Source organism: Protopterus annectens, chromosome 9.part0 (assembly GCF_019279795.1).
Source record: "Protopterus annectens isolate FY-2018-M chromosome 9.part0, PAN1.0, whole genome shotgun sequence".
Classification (NCBI taxonomy): Eukaryota; Metazoa; Chordata; order Ceratodontiformes; family Protopteridae; genus Protopterus; species Protopterus annectens.
In genome coordinates, this window is record NC_056743.1 from 1,348,056,942 (window position 1) to 1,348,077,563 (window position 20,622).

The 20,622-nt window shown below is 39.5% G+C and overlaps 1 protein-coding gene across 4 annotated transcripts in view; it reads left to right on the top strand.

Annotated features, from left to right (window-relative positions):
* TACC1 (transforming acidic coiled-coil containing protein 1) overlaps positions 1–20,622 on the top strand; it is a 981,198-nt gene that overhangs the window by 513,742 nt on the left and 446,834 nt on the right. For 2 of the 4 annotated variants that reach the window (XM_044084328.1, XM_044084329.1), the window contains exon 1: positions 3,851–4,338. The exons of the other annotated variants lie outside the window; for them this stretch is intronic. In XM_044084328.1, the coding sequence (XP_043940263.1) occupies positions 4,190–4,338 (149 nt within the window). In that variant the 5' untranslated portion in view covers positions 3,851–4,189. Of the gene's footprint in view, positions 1–3,850; positions 4,339–20,622 lie in introns of those variants that run through there. 4 annotated transcript variants of the gene reach the window in all.

Below are 20,622 nucleotides of genomic sequence, written 5' to 3' on the forward strand. Positions count from 1 at the left end.
CAACTGGAGACACCAAAGAGGTTTCTAACCAAGAAAATTCATGCCTCTAAAACATGACCTAGACAGAAAGACTGAAGGCCCTTTCTCTGTACTCTGTATCCTGCAGACTACTGAGAGGCGACTGGTGCCAGGCCTACAGAGTGATCTCTGACCTAGCCCTAATGTAAATGCTGCATGTCTGCAAATCAAATGGGACAAAAGTCACTCACTCCAGGGATCTCAACCTAACCTGTGATATAAACTGAACATATTTGAGAGACAGATATATCTCCCAGAGATTACCACTCCTCTGGAATAAACTCCCAAAATTACCCTGTTTAGGAGCAACCTTGACAATTGAAATGGGAGACTATAAATTCACCTCGGGGGTGGCACCTATGTCCCTCATGGACAGGGGCAGGTAGTGCTAATCAATATTTTGCTCTGCTGACAACGACCATCTAACCATGGTCAACTAGGGAACAAGGGTATGTACATAGCTCTGCTTGTAAAGGCCCTAGGGCTATTAGCCTAGTAACCTCCTATGACTGATTTTTTTTTTTTAAATATAGTTTTGCTTATATTATGGATATACTGAAAAATGTAGTTTCTGAAATTTTCTAATTCTTGTTTATTTATGCATGTATTTACACGTGTATGTTTGTTAGATGGATAACTGTACTGGCCAAAGGACTCAATTCAGCCAAGACCCAGGGCGATTGCAGACTATGTATAATATCAAAGGACATATATGATTATAACTTGAATAGGTACCTGGTACAAACAAATGACTTTTACCTGTACAAACCAGTGAAGTATAAAAATCTAAAATGAAGTGGCTAGGTATTAATAGTACTACTGAGTGCCAGTTGTTTGCATTAGTCATAAATTATGTGATGTAAACACAGAAACTATGTCAGTTAGAAGCACCAACAGTTTATAGCAGGCAGATTGTGTAAAAAGGTAAAGGTTATATTAGGTGACGTTCTGACAGAAATGTGAAGAGAAAACATTTTTTTTTTCTACTGAACATACATCAGAGCTATAAGAAGCTGTTTGTTGCATTGTGCGTAGTTTTCTGTATGTTCATAGGCAACCCATACATAGTGACTCCTACAGCTACATTGTATTTTCACCCTACTGTCACTGACCACACAAATGAATGCCTTTACTCCTTGTGGGCCACATTAGCCTTGTATTGCCCTTTCTGTTAGAGTTCATAATCGGTACAGTGTTTCCTTTAATCTAGTAAAGTAAGATATCTCCACTCTGCTACCTGCTATGAAACTGCTCAGCCAGAAATGTAGAAAAAAATTCTCATTTTCTGTCACAGATTTTTTTATTCATTTGTCAAGTTATATAAAACCCACTAGGCACAAGGGCCTCTTTTCAGGAGTGACCCAGGAACGCTATCTGCTTTGTAATGTAATCAGTCATACAGTAAGCAAAAGAAGACTGAGAGAATCAAACCCAGTATTACACGATAAAGCTCATTAGCTGGTCTTACCCTTAATTCTTTAAGGTTCATAGGTTCATACTAGGCTATCTGCCCTAGGGCATTTATAAGCCTAGCCAGAATGTGTTTGGCTTTCGCCACCCATTTTAAATTTATTTTGCTAGGTAAACTGCCAGAGATTCCAAATGCTGCTCCAAATCATTTAAAAGCATTGCATATTCTCACCGGCTGTTCCTCTGCTTCCTAGCTTTTAGAAGTACACACTTCCTGTCTAGTTACTTGCCTAACTAAAAATTCAAGTGCCTTAATTCTGAAAAGAAAAATGTCATAAAAAGTACATTTTAGCATTCTGCATACATGTATACATTTCATCTGTGATTTGAACTTAACATGCAAGGCTACAATCTTCTTCTCTTTCGGTTGTTCCCATTAGGGGTCGCCACAGTGGATCATCAGTTTCCATTTCTTCCTGTCGTCTGCATCTTGCTGTGTCACACCAGCCACCTGCATGTCCTCTCTCACCACATCCATAAACCTTATCTTAGGCCTTCCTCTTTTCCTCTTACCTGGCAGCTCCATCCTTGGTATCCTTTTGCCAGTATACCCAGCATCCCTCCTCAGCACATGTTCAAACCAATGCAATCTCACCTCTCTTGCTTTGTCTCCAAACGGTCCAACCTGAGCTGACTCTCTAATATACTGATTCCTAAGCCTGTCCATCCTTGTCACACCCAGTGCAAATCTTAACATCTTTAATTCTGCCACTTCCAGCTCTGACTCCTGCCTTTTTGTCAATGCCACCATCTCCAACCCATACAATATAGCTGGTCTCACTACCCTGTTGTAGACCATCCCTGTCACTCTTACTGGTACCCATCTGTCACAAATCACTCCTGACAGCCTTCTCCACCCATTCCACCCTACCTGTAAGGCTACAATATTAATTAGTAATACAGTACTTAGCTGGGGACTAATAGTTCCCCCACCCTAAAAAAAGTATGGGTACAGTGATTCATTGATTTCCGTGACTATACTTGGATCCATCTGTGTGTCGTACATTATGACTGGTGACTTGCAAGTGATCCTTCTCTTTTCTGTGGGTTTTATTTTTTGAGAAGTACCATAGTTGTCTTAATTTTTAGCAGTCTTATAAGGTGACTGATTATCTCTGAAAGAAAAATAAATGCTGGTATGCACACTTAGTAATTAATTTGTAAGGCAAAAAGTCCATATAGCAAGCAGTGCTCTGTCCTTGAACCTATGATGCAGCTAAACAGACAAGTAAATCAACTGAAGTGATGAATACCGTCTGACATGATTGTTCCTGGGATATTGAATTGTTAAATGGCTCAACAGGTGAATGTGAAAGCAGGTGTATAAACAGATAAAGCACAGACTTCTGTACTCTGAAAGTTCTTACATGTGCAGTTGTTTTGTCAGATGGTCATTTTTCTAGATTATTTTATATCCAGTGTCAAGTTGTTTATAATTTGTAGTTATGCACTTTACAATATGTTGCACAAAGCTGACTGGAGTGATTTTTTTTTTAATACATTAATGTGGACATTTGGGTTTGTGGCAGATAACCTGTGTTTCTAATCAGCAGGAATTAACGAAATTTATTGATTTTTGCTTTATCTTCTGTTACTTGTCTGGCTAAGTTTTTATAGCTACGGCAACTCTGACAACATTTTATGGTTGCACCATCTATCTTAACCGCTTTATTAAAATACTTATTGAAGTATTTTTTTCATTCTTAGGTTTCATGATTTTTTGAGGACAGGTGTGCCTTAAATACATAATGCTGAATGCTGTGAGAAAATCTGTGTATAAGAATCCTTTTCCTTTATGTTTATCTGGGTGGTTTGTACGAATAAACAGAGTTAGGACAATCAAGCCAGTAATCTTAAAGAGGAACCACTGTGCTCACTAACTGACAATGTACTGCTCTGGCCAGGGTGTGGTCTGCGTGAATCATAGTCGGCCAATTATCTTTTGTCTGAGCTGTAACTGAATGTTATTTGAGAGTAGTAATTCTGTGTTAATTTAAGGTGCCTGATAGTGTCCCCCCCCCACACACACACACACACACCATTAGTGACAGCTTGGACTGTAGTGAGTGATCCTGAAGTAAGCCATTGGGCAATACACTGTACAGTTTCCTGTGGTTAAGACATAGGAGTTAATTTTGCATTCCTGTCTCCTCTCAAGTTTTTTTTTTTTCAGAAATTTGCTTCAAAGCCTTGGACCTCTTCTCACTACAGGTTAGACTCAAGCTAAGGGGAGCAGTAATGTTGCAGTCCACAGCTTGGACTGAACACAGAGATTAAAAGAAGAAAACTCCCCCGTGGATGATAATGGAACAGTCTAAGGGGATGGTTTATGAGAATGAATATGCAAGCTGCTAGCCAGCTGATTTTTCTTCAGCATTCAGGGTCTGGAAGTGACCGAAGTGAGTAAGAGAGACAAAATTCTGCACTGTACAGCTTTTCCCTCCATACCCAAGGAGGAAGATAGGAATTTTGTGAGGAGAAAGCATCTAACTGTCACTATTTCAGTGGCAGAAATCCTAGAGCATCAAGTAGGAATGAGTTTATTCAGGCAGGCAGCATCGTGGGAGAAAGCAGCATCGTGGGAGAAAGCAAAGATCAGAGATCTGATGTTTCATATTTAACCACATCCTGCCTGTGTGAAAAATATTAAAAAGCACTTCAGCAGTTTCTCTCAGTTTTTTTTTCTAAACAAACTGCATCAATGGCTTTTAGCCCATGGCAAATATTATCACCAGTCCAGTGGGCAAAGTGGACATGGTCTGCTGTCCGTGGTGGAGGAGGTAGTGGGGAAACAGAAGAAGTACCCGATGAAGATGATTCTCAAGCTGAAGACAAATCCTTAAACTATAGGCAAGTATCTGTCATTAATGACAGACAGCTCATCCAGTCACTCATCTGTGCCATGATTGTCAGTTTTCTCTGTTGCATGTTATACATCATCCTATGCATTTACAGGATCTGTTGATGTGTTTTAACTGTGATACTAGCTTGAATGTTCTACATCGCAGGTAGGAGGGCATATTATCAGCCATGAGATTCCCACAGAAACAACACCAGGATTGTGCTGCACCATACTGAGTCACTGCATGGGAATTTGAAGTGACACTCCCCCCACCCCCTTCCCTTTGCTGCTGTTTGTCTCTTGTACTGTGCACTTGGAGTGTCACACTTGCTGATTGATCTCAGTTTCATCTTTTCACTTCCTGATTTACTTGTTTGCTAGAACTACATTTTCGTCTTCATGTTGCTTAACCTACTTTTACTAGAGACCGGTGATGGAAAAAAATGCATGCATTCTTTTCTGACGTTGTGGTCTGAAGCTGTGGCTGGTTTGGCTGCTTTTTGCCTCTAGTTTTTCTTCCTGCTAACTTAAAGCAATTGTACATGAGAACCATGATAATAAAATCTTTATTAATGTGAAATTTTTGAGCAGTACAGAAGCCTACATGCAAAAAATAGTACTACATCCTGAGGCAAATGCACACAACAGCCTTTGTTTTTCAGCAGTGTTGCTCCAGCAGAGTAGAAGCTGTTATGTATGTTTATAGTGCGACATGGGCAAGCAGACTGTAGACTTAAGCATGTCTGAGGCTGAGCTGTTCATCTTTAGTTAAATGCAAAGCTGGTGTATACAACAAGTGAGTGTCCTTGACTGATAAGTATTAAAATGAGCTGTTTGGAATAAAAGATGCAGTAAGTACTTTTAAGTTGGTGACCAAAACAGAGCTGAGGTAATAAGGGAAGTAGTCGTTTGAGACTAGGGCTGTTTGTTTTCTTTTTATTCAAATGTCACTGTGCCTCATTTCAAGTTGATGTGAAATTCAAGCAAGCCTTTGGATAGCATTACCTTTCTTGATAATTTTGGTCCCCTGGGTCACCACAATATTTTTAGGATTTAACAGTGCATTTTGTCTATAGCTGTCAGTAGAGTCTGTTGCATGTTGTCCCATATGCTAATAGCAGAAAAGGTCTCCAGGCCTACTCCACCTGCCTCAAACCTACAACTTGGATTTTTATACGTTATTTTTAATGTCCTTTATATCAGTGTCTCTTAGTCTTGAACGCCTCAACTCTTACCTTCTTTCACTCCACAGATGTTCTATTTTAAACCTCTACTGACTGTTAACGAAATAAATTATTTATTTCTGCTTGAGCTCTGCTCCTGAACATATGCTACCCACAGTTTCAAAAAATACCCATCAGTTTTTGCACAGCTCTCATATTGACAAAAGTCCTCCTCACACACTTTAATAATCATTAGCTCCCTAAACGTTTTTACCAGTCTGCTCCCCCCTTTCTTTAACTTAACTTATTCTACCTTTTGCCAACATGACAGCGGCAGTGGTCTCAAAAATGTATCAATATTATTTGTGTAAAGATGACTGTACAGGTAAGGTCTAAGGTGATAAAATGAGTACCTTTTCATAAATGTACTACATTTTAGGATGCCAAGGACCATTTCTGTTTCACCAAGTCAGGTGTTATTACTTTGCATACAACAGCTGATTCTTACTTAAAATATTTCACATCTGCTGACCCTGCATCTGTCTGTCATTCTTCATATCCTTTGTTATCCCACACATCATCATCATGAAGCACTTAATGTTTTAATGTTATGGCTGTAGTTCAGTGTCATTCCAGGTTGCTTACATGTGAAATGGTTTTGCTGGTGGCATCAGGGCAGCCTTCAAAGTTTACCAATGTTTGGAAGTTTGCTGCTTGGTGAGCTGCTATACAAGTTGTGATTTAAAATCAGAAGTCCAATGTTTGGGTTAAGATGAGCAAGTTTATTTCTTTTGCCCATAATTAATTTTGTAAGACTAACAAATAAAGATTAATGCTCCTCATTTGCATACCAAAATAACTTTTAAAATGAGATTTGCAGGTTGGTGGATATTGAATGGTTGCTCTGCTATGCTTTAGAATTCATACACTCCTAACATCCATTCGAGGAGATTATGGGGTCTGCTCCTTCAAATGAGTAACTGGTATTAACAGTTCTGTGTAAGAACAGTCCTGTCAGCTAGTTGCAAAGGATGGTCTGTGCATGAGGTAGAAAGGATTTAGCTGCTGCCCTGTCATTTCAAAGCGAGACTTTAGAACTGAGCACTTTGCGTTTGCTTATTTAGTCAATACTATTTTTTTACGGCTTATGGTCAGTTGGTCATATCACAGTTACTCTGGCATAATAGCTGAAGGTGTCTAGTGTCCTAACTTAACATAGGTGTAACAGAGTAATTCTTGAAGTGCAAGTCTGTCTCGAGTTCTCTGATCTCTCAGCTTCCCAAAAACAGAGACTGGTTTTTCATCGCCTGCCTGTGAATTACTCTTTTTTCCAAGGTACAACTACCAGAGTAAGAACAAAAAAAAAAAAGCAAGGAGTGGAGTTTGATGCAAGGAAGGCTGTCCCCCCCTAACTTGGTCATAACTACACAAGCTCAGCTGTGTGTGCATGCATCACTAGTACTTATTTAATGCTCTCAGTTATGAATAGTATTTGCCAAGTAATAGTAATAGAAGCTTAGATGTTTTAAGGAGTCATAATATACAGTATATTCCTGTTTTGCCAGGTTTATTTCATGTTCTACTCCATTTTGGGGTAGCTGTTTGCAATTGTGTTTGGAATCGAATTGTGCCATTAAACAAATATAAAATATATAAATAAAATAGTAATGTTTTATTCAGAGATGTTAATCTACTCAGAGGGTGCAAGTTGTTGGTACTTACCAAGATGTATGACCATGTTGCCATGGTGATGAGCTGCGCACTGCTGCAATTGTAGGCCAGTTAAGGTAAGGTATATTACAAGAATAGCTTCTGCTGGAATAGTGCCATTTGGTATTCATGAGAAGATGATCTAATGAGCCGTCTGAGCATTTATGGTTTTAAAGTTTATGGGTTTAAAGTTCAAGTTGTGCACTTATGGCCATGCTGTGTAGTTGGGCACCAAAAAAAGAATGTGCAACATAATGCAGCACTGCTCCATAACTGGTGTAGGTGTATAAAGCGTAGCCTGCTGTTCAAAACTACAGTGATTTAATGCCTGCTCCTCATCTGTGCAATGTGACAACAAGAAAGGTGCAGTATGTAACAGCCTTCAACAGCTCCAGTTTTCCATCCCTTGATGCCTTCTGGCATCCAGCTGGTATGTTGTGTGCCTGCAGGGATCAGTACAGCTTTTCTTCTTTTTCCTTGGCTATCCCTGTTACCTGTAGGATAGGATTTATTGATTAAAGTTACTTTTTCTGCTTTAAATGTACAGAATGGGCTTTTTACCTGGATTTCTTGCATGCCATTCTGTGGCACAGAAGAAGGTATTGGTGAGGTGGGAGCATTGTGATGGGTGCCTGCCAATATTAAGGGATTTCACAGTACAGGGCAGTAGTCAGCATGTATATTGAGCGGGGGGTGAATGTGGTTACTCTAGGTTTTAGCCAAACGTTTGCATGAAACAGTCAAATACCCTGCTGATAAATACATTTTTATTTATAGAAAACTGTACAACTGGCAAACAAGAAGACTAAAAGGGATATAAAAGAAGGGGTCTATGTTATATATTTGAACTTTCAAAATGTTGAATACCATATGTTTGGTGACATATGGTCAATATTTGAAAGTTCGAATATATAATATAAAAAAAAAAAAAAGAAAAGAAAAACATACCTTAACGGTGCGAGTAGGGGGCAAGCCCCCCTGCACCCCCCACACCCCTCCCTACTTAAATATACCAACTTTGAGACCGTACTTCAGTGTAGAAAAGGGAAATTCTCCCATTCTGCACTGTACGGCACCGTTGAAGTCTACCTTCGACCTCCTGAAATGTCGAACATATGGTCTCGACCATATGACGTTCGACATTTCAAGCGTTCGTTTATTTGACTCCACCAAAGCTTCAACCAGATGAAACAAACCAGTAAAAGCTTTCATCTCATTGAAACAAACTTCTTTTTTTTGTTTTTTGTTTTAAATTGAATGTGGGGACAGTATCTCTCGACTAACAAACTTGAGTGGTGGCCCCCATTTATAAAATGAAAAACAGGGTGGTATGTTCTAATTACAAGGGGCCATATTTCTCAGCCTGCCTAGGAAGTCCTACACCAGTGTGCTGGAAAGGAGAATTTGTCAGATAGTTCAGCCTTCTTATGTAGGAAGAATAGAAGTGATTTCATCCTGGCTGAGGAACAAGAGATCTTTGTCCTTTCACATATATTGGAGCGATCACTGGAGCTTGCAAGTATTGTCTACATGTGCTGTTAATCTAAAGTAAAGCATATGACTGAAGATTGTGGAGTTTTTATCAGAGTTGTACAGTAGTACAGGGTACAGTTGCCACAACTGAATGCTATTTGATCCCCGTATTTGGCAAACACTGTGTCTTTTGAGTATTTTGTATTATACCAGATATTCATTATTTGTAAAGAGAATGTTGGGTTTACCCTCCTTTTTGTGAGTTTTTTTTTTTCAGACTATCAGAATGTTACCAGGAGTTTGCGGTATTCTGTTTGAGAAAGTGAGTGTTGAGTCCTTATATTTTGTAGCTGATGATGTCTGTTTGCAGTATTCGGTGGAGTAGTTTGCTGCTGAGTGTAAGGAAGATGGATTGAAAATCAGCACCTCTGTACCAGTGTTCATGGTCCTCTCGTAGAAAAGCATGCATTGCTCTCTGTAAATGCTCCTGGGGGAGCAGATGTCTTAATTGGAGGAGCTAAGTATTGTCAGTCGTGCAAACAGGAGCATGCTTACCTTTGGTGCTGGAAGATCGGAAGGCTGTGGGCTCTTTACTCACCACAGATAGAAGGCTATATTCCCAGTACTGAAACTGTAGTACAGCATAAGGAGGGACTGCACTCCTGAATGTGCGATCGTTCAGATGAGACGTTAAACCTAGGCCCCATCTGCCTGAGTCCGTGGTAGCTCAGGTCAATGTAAAAGATCCCACAGCACCTATCAAAAAGAGTAGGGGAAATTACTTAGTGCCCTGACCAAATTTCCCCATGTAGTATAAATACCACATTGGGTTTCCCCTGAAAAGAAGTCACTTACTACTGGGACTAAACTGGTCCACAAAGAATAAATGTTTCTTGGTCCTGACCAGTGGAGGAGCACAGCACTGGTGAGACTATGTGCATTCTACCACGTTGTGGTAGGAAATAAGAGCTGATTATAGGATGAAGTTTTCAGTTTGTCACCCTGTGCCCCCATCCTCACAGTTGGGTAGTGAAGAAATGCGGTAACCGATACAAACCTAGTTCCTTTGCAGGGTAGCTAGTCCTGCATGATAAAATGAGGAGCCTGATGATCTCAGCTGTTGTTCCTTCACTTTGAGCGTTGTCAGCACGGGTGATTTTGCCACTAGAGGATGATAATTGGGCACCTGCTACCAAAGGTGTACCGGGCAGAAACCTGTGGAGGGAGGGTCCTGGTGGAGACCTAAGATATGCTTGAGTGATGCCATCTCAGTTTACCCCAAAACATCGGAGGATCCCATAGGATGATCTACAAAATGTGTTGTAAGGGATAGGGAAATCTAGTCTGCCAACAAAAAACAAATAATCTCCGTGATCTGATTAATATGCAGTGATTAACTAGAAATATATGGACTGAAAATCTTCCACACAGAGAAGTTTCTTACACTGTTTGTTTTGGAAATCTAGTCTGCCCTACTCAGCTTGCTATGACCAAAACCCTCACATTGATGCATGGTTTTGAAAACAGATTGTCATTTATATCACCCACAGTTGTATATGGATTATTTCCTTGTCTTCAAAGATGGTCTTGTTTGTTGAAACCGTATTGAGCCCTTTCATTGATTGTCAGTGATGTCAATAGCATCATCAGTTCTGCTGTGGTTATATAAGGATCACAAAACATTGCGGGGGGGGGGGGATTAGAAATGTTTCTCTTATTCCTGTGTATGATGTAGATGTGAATAGACATATGTGTGTGTGTGTGTGTGTGTGTGTGTATAAATATATATATATATATATATATACACACACACATATATTGGTGTCCTCCATCACGTTGTTTGCTGATTGATAGATTGATTGACTATGAAATACAGTGGATTGGTCTCTCCCTTGAAATTTTAAGGTTTCTAATGAAAGGAAACTGCAGGTAAGGTAAGCAAGGGTTGGGGGGAAATAATTCTGACACATTTAGATATCCTGAAGGTTTTGACATTAGGAGGAAGGAATGTTTGTGAACTGCAAGTGGGTCCAGGGTTAGGGTAGGGTTAAGTAGGTCACAGTGGTAGTGTAGTGTGTGTGTGTGTGTGTGTGTGTGTGTGTGTGTGTGTGTGTGTGTGTGTGTGTGTGTGTGTGTGTGTGAGAACTGTCTTGTTAGTGATAGTGTTATGGAAAGAGTTTTTGAAAAGTAAGGTACAGGGTTATTTATATATGTGTGTGTAATGTGTCTGTGTGTATGTATGTACATATAATAATAGCTATAGCGATGATGAGGCATTGCCAGCTATGCCAGGAGAAGTAGCAGTGGATGTGTAACGTACGCCAGCATAGCTAGCAGGAGGTTTGTAAAGAATTCTATGTCATTTATATATAAAACCGATTTGTACAGGTGCTTGTGTTGAAAATGTATTTGTAAAGCTGCTTGTGTTAAAAATATACCAACAGTTGGTCCTGCTGAACAGAAAAGAAATACACCTGTATGTCAGACTGTATTGTAACTGTTGAAATTAATATATTGTAACAGAGGATACTGGAAGAGAAGAGGTTAATCTCAGTCCAGCTAACTTTGAAAAGTAGTATGAAATTAACATATCTGGTTTAGGCCATAAAGTTTGTGTCTTACAGTTCTGATTGCAGCCAGAGACCAACTATCTGTGAAAATTAGGAATCCTATCCTATTCTCCTTAGATGTGAACTAATTGCAACCCTGGAAGGATGGAAGTTTTTAAAATGGTTTTATAACTTCTAGATACTATAACACATTTTGGGAAACATGTATGTGTGTGTATTATGACACAAGTGCTAGATTCTGGTTCAGTTTCTAGTAAAGTGGGAAGTATGGGAACCAGAGTCAGATGACCAGATGTATCCGATGTCATTCTGTAATGCAGCATTGGAATGATAGTTTTAATAGTAAATGAGATAGACGTCTCAAGGCAGTATGGTTTTTGAAATCTGATAAAGAAGGACCACTCACCCACTTCATCTTGCCTTGCTGTAGTAAGTGAACTAGGGGTCAGTAATTATTTGGATCAGTCAGAAAAATATAGTGAGAGTAGTTAAGTATTGTTTTTCTGTATCTCTGTGAATGTTTCCATCTCTGTTATTTTTAATATTTCCTGTGATTGAAACTCTGATTATTGTAAATAGATATTTAGTATTTCATGTTCTTTTATTATTTATCATTAAATATATTTACACTTTTCAGTGTGGCTGGTCTTTTAAAGAATATTTTAACCTTTGAGAGTACTTATATTTATTTGGTGACACTGTGGCTGCTCCTGAAAGCCTTGCTGCATTGGTCAAACACTACCATATGTATATGTATTAAATTTACTCAGTATAACTGGGTACCCTCATAACAGCCTTAGAGTAGCTGGCTTTGGAGAGTTCTAGTGGCAGTATCTAACTTATAGTCTGGGCAGAGGGGGGCATAGCTGGTAAATCTGTGCCAGACTTTCCCAGGTGTGTGTGTGTGTGTGTGTGTGTGTGTGTGTGTCAGCTACTTGGAGCAGGAACACAGAGCACTGGTTTTGCAGAGAAAGTGGTAGAGGACACTCAGCCGAGGACTCCACTCTACAGATGCGTCAGTGGGGGAGTCTTATTTGGGGCCTGATGGAGAGAGAGTGAAAACCCATCCCCAGGACAGGAGTGTGTTCCCTGTGTGCTCTTAAGGGAAATTGTGCTTGGTGCAGAGAGCTGCATCTGGAAATACTATGTGTATCCATTTTTTGTTCACAGTGAATGTCCCTCACCTGTGGGCTAGTTGATCAACAGGTTGCAAGATCAACACCCCAGTTAGGAGAATATTCTCTTTCCTTAGGGATTTTGTGATCTCAGAGTAAGTATATATAATTAGTGGGGAGAGTGTGCAGGGCAGCTTTCTATCTGCAAAAAACAATAGTTTAGTTTGTTTTTTAATGATAAAATTGCATGCACTGAGGCTGTTTCGACGTCCATGTTTTAGACCATATGTGGTTGTTGTTATTGCAGTCAGCCGTCTGTGTTTTTTATATATATATATATATATATATATATATATATATATATATATAAAATTGTGTGTGTACACACAGGCAGATACATGTGTATGTATATGTGTATGTATGTAGATGTATATATAATATATATATATATATATATATATATATATATATATATATGTGTGTATGTATATACACACACACATATACATACACACATGTATGTGCCTGTGTGTACACACACATTATATATATATATATATATATATATATATATATATATATATAGATATATATAGATAGATATAGATATATAAAATATAGTGTGTATGGATGTGCATCAGTAAAACTAAAGGTATTTTGATTGAATTCGGACCAAATATATTTTTTAGTGTTAGTATGGTTGCCTGGTAATGTTGGATTTGACTGAAATTGCACAGTAGCGGGTACTACAAAAACACTCCTTTCCTCACTGTTGTCTAATGTCACCCTTAGTGTATATTGCCTAATATACATGATATTTGCGGGAAATGATGTGCAGTGGAATTGGAGAGGGTGATTGATTGTTTACGTATCCATTTAAGATGGGAGATGAGCAGTTTGGATTCAGATCAGGATGCAGCACAATTGACCATGTTTGCAGTGAGGCAGATACTTGAGATGAAGGCATTCCTAGACTTGGAGAAAGCATATGAAAAGGTTCCAAGAAAGCTGACCTGGGCAGTACTGCGGTGGTTTGAAGTCCCAGAAACATTGGTAGAATTAGTGCGGGCTATGTACAAGGACCCAATGACTGAGCAGTGTTCAGCATCACAGAGGGGTTTGCACTGGGAGTGGGTGTACACCAGGATTCAGATCTGAGCTCACTACTGTTCACACTGGTGAGACTACATTAGCAAACCGGTTGGAGGGGACAGATCTGCAAAGTTGCTGTATGCAGATGATGTGGCAGTACAGGCAGACTCTGAGCTAGAACCTCAGCAAAGGATAGGAGAATAGAATGCAAAACTGAAGGCACATGGGATGAAATTAACCACAGGTAAGACAGTGGTAATGGCAGCAAACTGGAGAAATCAGAAGAAGCTGAGAATAGAGATAGAAGGGAAGATAGCAGAACAGGTAAACAGCTTCAGGTATCTGGGAAGTGATGATTGAGGAGAAGGGAAGTCTGAATGAAGAGGTCAAAGCTAGAATCAGAGGGGCTGCAGCCAACTGGCTTAGAGTGTCTGGTGTAGTCTATGACAGAAGAATGCCAAAGAAGCTGAAAAGTAAAGTGTACAAGACAGTGGTGCGACCAGTACTACTGTATGGTACAGAAATCTGGGCAGTAAAGGCAGAACAGTTGAAGCTAGAGGTGATGGAAATGAAGTGCCTGAGGAGGGTGGTAGGATGCACACTGTGTAACAAAGAAATGAGGGCATAAGAGCAGAAGCCAAAGTCGCTCCAGTTGCAGAAAAGAACAGATTGCGGTGGTATTAACACATGCAGAAAAGCAGATGACTGTCTGTTGAGGAAGATTTGGGATAGACAGGAAAAAGGTAAGAGGAAGCTGGGACATCCAGCAAAGAGGTGGATGGATTGTGTGAAAGAAGATCTGTGACAGTCGGGCATGAGTGTTGAAGGCAGGAGTGTGGCACTGAATCGAGAGAGCTGGCAACAACTAGTTAACACAATACCCCGACCCCATGTAGAAAAAATGGGAAAAAGAGGGCTGATGATGTGCAGTGAGGCATTCATGATTTTCTGCTGCAATTTGAGAAGTGTGTCTGATGTTTCTATGTAGAAATGAGTGTTGTAAAACATTTTTTTGTTTGAATATGTGTGTATGTATGTAATATACATTTGTGTGTATGTGTGAGTGTTTCTGTGTTTACATATGCATATGTGTGTGTTTGTATGTATATTCACAATATAATGTCGACATGAGGAGGTGCATGGAAGCTTGCACCCTGCAGAAAACATGGTGTTGCTGTTTTAAGGTGGGAGTCAATGACAGTGATGCTTTTGTTTAGTTCAAACAGGTTAATTAGCAGTCAGTGCAAGTGCTGCTAACGGATTGTTCTCTTTGCACAGATACATTTATAAGGGTAAATGAAGATCGAAGGACTAGCCCATTTTATGAAATAAGCCCCTTTGTAAGGGGGAGCAAGTGAGAATAATAATAATGGAACCTTTGTCTAAAACATAAGATACTTTCATATGCATGACCGCATCTTTTTGCTGCTGTATAGGTTCATAGGTTGGTACTAAGCAATCAGCCCTAGGGCCTATACAATCCTAGCCATAACATTTCCCTGGCTATTTCTTCCCACAATATTTACTTCCCTGGACCCCTGTCTAGCAGGACGACTGACGTGATCACTGGGGTGAATTTCATATCTCCCATCCAGTCGTTAAGGTTCCTTTTGAAGAGGGCCAAAGAGGCAGAATTTTAAGGTAGGGGAGCAAAAAGGACTAAACACTGGGCTAGAAAGCTATATACAGTGCCAGAGAAGATAGCAAGTGACTTTTTTCCTGGAAATCATTGAGTCTGGTTGCTGCATTTTCATTTGTTAATTGGGGCAGAATGAGATCCCCTGTCTGCTACAGCTGTTCGGCTAAGTTAGACTGCAGAAAAAGCTCTTTTGTCTATTGCAGTCCTGTTCATGGTTGTAGTACTTCTAATGTATACACATGCATTTTTACCTTTTTGACAGGTGGTAATTTTCTCTCTTCTTGTGCAGAAGCCCATTTTTTTAGTGTTGCCGACAACATGGTTCTCCTGCAGGGTAACGACTATTAGCTTCTTGTCTAAATTATGAATATTGGGCTCCAGATGTCAGAAGCATAATCTATGAAAGGTTTAGCAATACATACACTTGGCATTCAGTACATGTGGAATGCAAGACTGATAACACAGAGACAAATTTGAGCTCTTAGCTTCTTTTGCTACTGTAAATTATTGGTGCTGGTGGTAAAATGATGGGTTCCTACTTAAATAAGCGCTACCACATGTCTGCAGTCAGGCAGATGGACTGATGGAATGACGATCCCAATGTATAGCAATCCCTCCTCCACATGGAAGGTGGAATAAGTAGAATGTGCAACTCTTGTTAGTATGGTTAAAGATTAGAAGACTGCTTTTAATCAGTTCTTGATGTCAGTGTGATTTCTTGTTGTTCACTGGACTGGAAAGCTCATAGACAGCAAATTATAGACGGGCCATTTGCTCTTCATCATGGCTCTCTGTTGCCTGCTGTATAAAATGTATCCCTGAGGATTTGTCAGCCTTGTGTGCCTCTTCTTATTTATTTTTGTATGCAGGCCTTGTAGTGTTCTAAACCACCTATTAAATAAGAGACATCAATGCCTAATTGCTCAACAAATTTAAAATAAAAGCAATAATGTAGTTAAAATCTGTGAACTGCACTGCAGTTTTTGACAGTTTCTGTAGGTAATCTGTGTGCTGTTTGGCTATGCAGATACGTGTCTTATTAGTTGCATAGGTACATTGTGTAACCTAAATAACCAAATAAACAATGCGCGAAGGATGACAGATTCATGGTAACTGCAGAAAGGTGAACACAACCACTTTTAATAAAAAATATTCTGTTGAGCAAACACTTTCATTCCTTAATGATTAGCAGAGATTTCTGTGGACAACTTGTATCTTCTCAAATTATTCTTCCTTCAAAGCCTCTATTCCAACAACAACTTCACTAATCAAACATTTTGTAAACTGTTAAGATGCCTCTACAGCTGGCATGTGGCAGTTTATTTTTTACAGGTAATTTTTGGATGTAGGAGTACAATAAACTGTCCACTTAATTTCTGTCTATCTCAACAAGGATTTCCGTTTTTCTGAAATCTACATTTATGTTCTACTAGGAAGGTATTTTCTGGTTGTTATAAAGAGGTTGCTGATTCGTTGAACAGTTAGGATAATAAAATGATCAGATAGCTGTTTTTTCTCCCATTTTCACTTTAGTTTGCATGTAGTTTATGAATGCATCACTTGTACACTAGCAGAGTGTGATTGTGTGTACAGTGTACATGTACCATGCAGGACTGTGTGCGCACATGTATAGAATGTGTATGCATGCTATGCACATGCATCCTGCAGGCAGTATGTACATGTGCAGAATATGGGATCCATGTTCAGCTACCGAATTTAAAAAAATGTGAACCTCAAATTATTGAATGGAAAGCAGTGAACTGCAAATATAGTGAACACTGACCGCTTTGAAAAAAAAACATCAAATGGTCATAGTCAGCCAACAACCAGGAAGTAACACTATGCATAACATAAGTGAAGGGAAACCTTTTATAATTGCCCTATTCTCCACTGTAGTGTGATCTTGGAGTTTTGGTGTATGTAGTTGGGTGTGTGTGTTGGGAGCAGCCCCCCACACTGTGGGGCACGCAGCCCCCTACCTTGGTTGGTTGTGTGTGCAATGTTGGCCTATTATGGCCATTCAATGAATTTTTTTTTAGAAGTTGTCAGTGTTCGCTATATTTGCAGTTCACTGTTTTCCATTCAATAATTTATGCTTCATGTTTTTTTTTAAATTTTGGGATCTGCACATAGACCCCAGAATCTTTGTGTGTGTAATGCAGGCATTAGAGTGATTGTGCATGTGTGTGTGTGTGTACGCACACAGGCTTCGTGCAGGTATTAGTACATACATTTGCTGACTATGTTTGTATGTCATGCGGGTGCTCGTGTGTGTGTGGGTGCACACACGTGCAGAATGTGAGTGTGTATACAAAAATGCACCATGCAGGCATTCATGTGCACATTGAGCAGAATGTCTGTTTGTGTTTGTACACATTGGAGATATTATTGCAAGAGTAAAAATCACAATAAAAATGAGAGAGAAAAAACTGCTCTATGAGCAATTTATCTTCACTGTTCAATGAATCAAAATGTGTGCATTTGTATGTGTACATTCACCATGCAAAAAGTGTGTAAATGTGCAGAGTGTGCGTGTACCATACAAGCATTAATGTGAGCAGACTGTCTTTGTGTGTGCTTGGATCATGCAGTCATTGTGCTCATTTTGTGTGTGTGTGTCTACATGTTGTGTCTTTGCGTACCATGCAAGCACTAAAGAGTGCCTGTGTGCAGAATATTTTTTTATGCATGTTCATGTAAGCATTAGTCTTTACCTTGTGCAAAATGTGTGTGTTGTACAGGCATTAGCTGTATATGTGCAGAATGTGTATGTGAGTACTGACACTTGGCTCTGGTGTTTGTTGCTGCAGAATTCAAGCAGTATTACACAGCATAGAAGTTCTCTGGTCTGATGTGTATATATTCATTGTTGTGTTGTCTCTCTTTAGTCCAGATCAATGTGGCACATTGGTTATTGGGACAAACCGTGTCTGTGAGCAAATTTCAATAATGCATTGGAATCAGCTCAGATTCACACCTGTGGTTTAAATGTTTCTAAATGAAAGACTCTTCAGACTTTATCAAAAAACTTTCATATGAGATTCGTTTTACTCGTCTGAGTGTATATGCTGATGATCTTCTTCTTCTTTTGGCTTTTCCCAGTTAGGGGTCGCCACAGCAGAACTCCAGTCCACTAATGATTGGCAGTAGATTTTTACGGTGCCGAGGTGCCAGCCCGACACCCAACCATGCATGTCTTTCAAACGCCACTCGACTGCAGGGAGGGCATGCAGACTCCACACAGAAGGCGCTCCAGCCGAGAATCAAACAGGAGAACCTCTTGCTGTGAGGCGACAGCACTACTGCTGCACCACCGCGGCTTACAGTGTATATGCTGATGATAATGGTCATTATTAGATCTGGCCTGCCTCACTCCTTCTTCCAAATCCAGCTTGGAAATGATCTTCATGCATTTTGTAAGTCATTAAAATAACAAACTTTTAATTAAACCCCAACAAAGCAAAAGGTTTGCTTTTTGATACCCATGCAAAAGTCACTAAATGTCTATTAACCCTCATTTTTACTATTAAAAACATTTCAGTTGAAACTTCATTTTCACATGTGCTCCTTGCCCTAGAGTAGCTACTGGTGAAGGAGAGTTTCTGGCCCAGCTTGAACATGACACCTGCCTCCTTCATGAGCACAGCCACGTTAGAGACTTATCACAAATAAAATCTCACTTCACACACACTTCCCATCAAGGACACTACTGTCAAAGTCTCAGTAAAGCCAACTGTTTACTAATAATGCAAAGCACAGCCCACCTACTTGGCTTACTTATACATCTCCTCACTCCATCATCTAAGAACATACTCCATTTGCAGCAAAGCTTACCACAGGAGCCTCCTCCTGTAACCTAAAAGCTCTTCCCACTCTGCTCTGCAACTCCCTAAAGCCATGCTAAATTGCAGTAGCCATGGATTTTCAACTGTAACAAATAAACTATGGGAATTCTCTCTCTCTCTCCCCATCTAAAATACTTTACTTCTTATTTGAAATTTTGACCCCCACTTCAAAACACATCTCCTCAAACAAACTCAATGTAAAAACTTTCAGGCCAGTTATACAAACTAGCCAATCTTGCGTCTCTCGCACTTTATATTTACCAGCCTCATTCCCCAGTTCCTGTGATCGGTATTGTCAAAGAGGTCAGCACAATTGTGTAGGAGTTACAATTGCTGTATCTCAGTGCTTGATTCTGCTGATCAGTTCCTCAGTGGTGTGCCTTCTGTGTACAAAATGTATGTATTTACTCTATCCATATGGATTTTTCCACATGGATCTTTATTTCCTGTCACATCCCAGAGGTAAGGAGGTGGGCAAATCGGTAATGCATCAAATTGCCTTTGACTTGTGTGGTAGTGCTGTTTGCATGTGAGTAGCCATTTTGCAATGCAGTGATGTCCCATCCAGGATTTATTCCTGCCTTCATCTTCCAATATCCTTGAATTAGGTAAAGGTGGATACTGCAAAATGATAAATCCAAAGAAGGTATTTAAGCTTAAAAGTATTTTTTCTCACTAAAGAAAATCTTTAGTGACTGATAAAAGCATTTCAGAAGCCATATTTGTAAATAAACTGGTAATCGTATTTTGTTGATGGTCATTTAACCAGTTTCAAAGTGCTTTTCACAAGTGCAAATAAATGATGTGTGTGTTCTGGAAAAGACCTGTAAGCATTCTCTTACTAGCCAGGTAGATACTTTTTAATGCCAATGTGGAGAAATTATGAGTATAAATGAAAAGGAACAAGCTTCACTGCTGAATTACTGCTGCTTAGTGGGTGGTTTATTGAGCAGCTGTGGGCTTCAAAAATGCCTAGGTTCAAGTCGTTTCAAGGCATTGGGCATATTTAATAGAATCATGTGAATCGTAAATCTTTGGTGCTAAGCAGGTTATTTAAATTCCAGAAAAGAAGTCCTTGAAGAGAATAATGTATGTCAGAATGTGTTGCAGAACTACACAGAATGTTAGTGCATAAGCACACAGTTTTGAAAGAAGATGATGAAGGTACTGAAGCTGACGGACTGGTATATGATGTCACTAATTATTTATAAATTGTGTGTGTGTGTGTGTGTGTGTGTGTGTGTGTGTGTGTGTGTGTGTGTGTGTGTGTGTGTGTGTGTGTGTGTTAATGACTCAGATGTCCCGCATCTCACAAACTGCAATGTCCACGGGACTCTTTCTGGTAATTTAAAACTCAGAAGGGAGAGTTCCAACTGTTAACAAGCTTCATCTAGTAGTCCTCTGTTAGTTTCTACTAGCAAAATGACTTTCAGCTGGTCAGTTAATCAGAGTGTGCTCTCGGGTCACTCCTGAAAAGGAATGCCTGTAACCAGTAGGCTTGTATAGTTAATAAAACAATCATAGAACAAAGAGTGCCATACAACTAAAGAAAGAATAAGTTTTGTGTGTTTTTAATCTGAATCAGAGGGCATCACATTTTCACTCAGTAACTTTTTGCATTATGCTAACAAATGTTAGTTCAAGCAAACGTTTTGTACAAAGTGCCTTAAAATAGTCACAGTGAC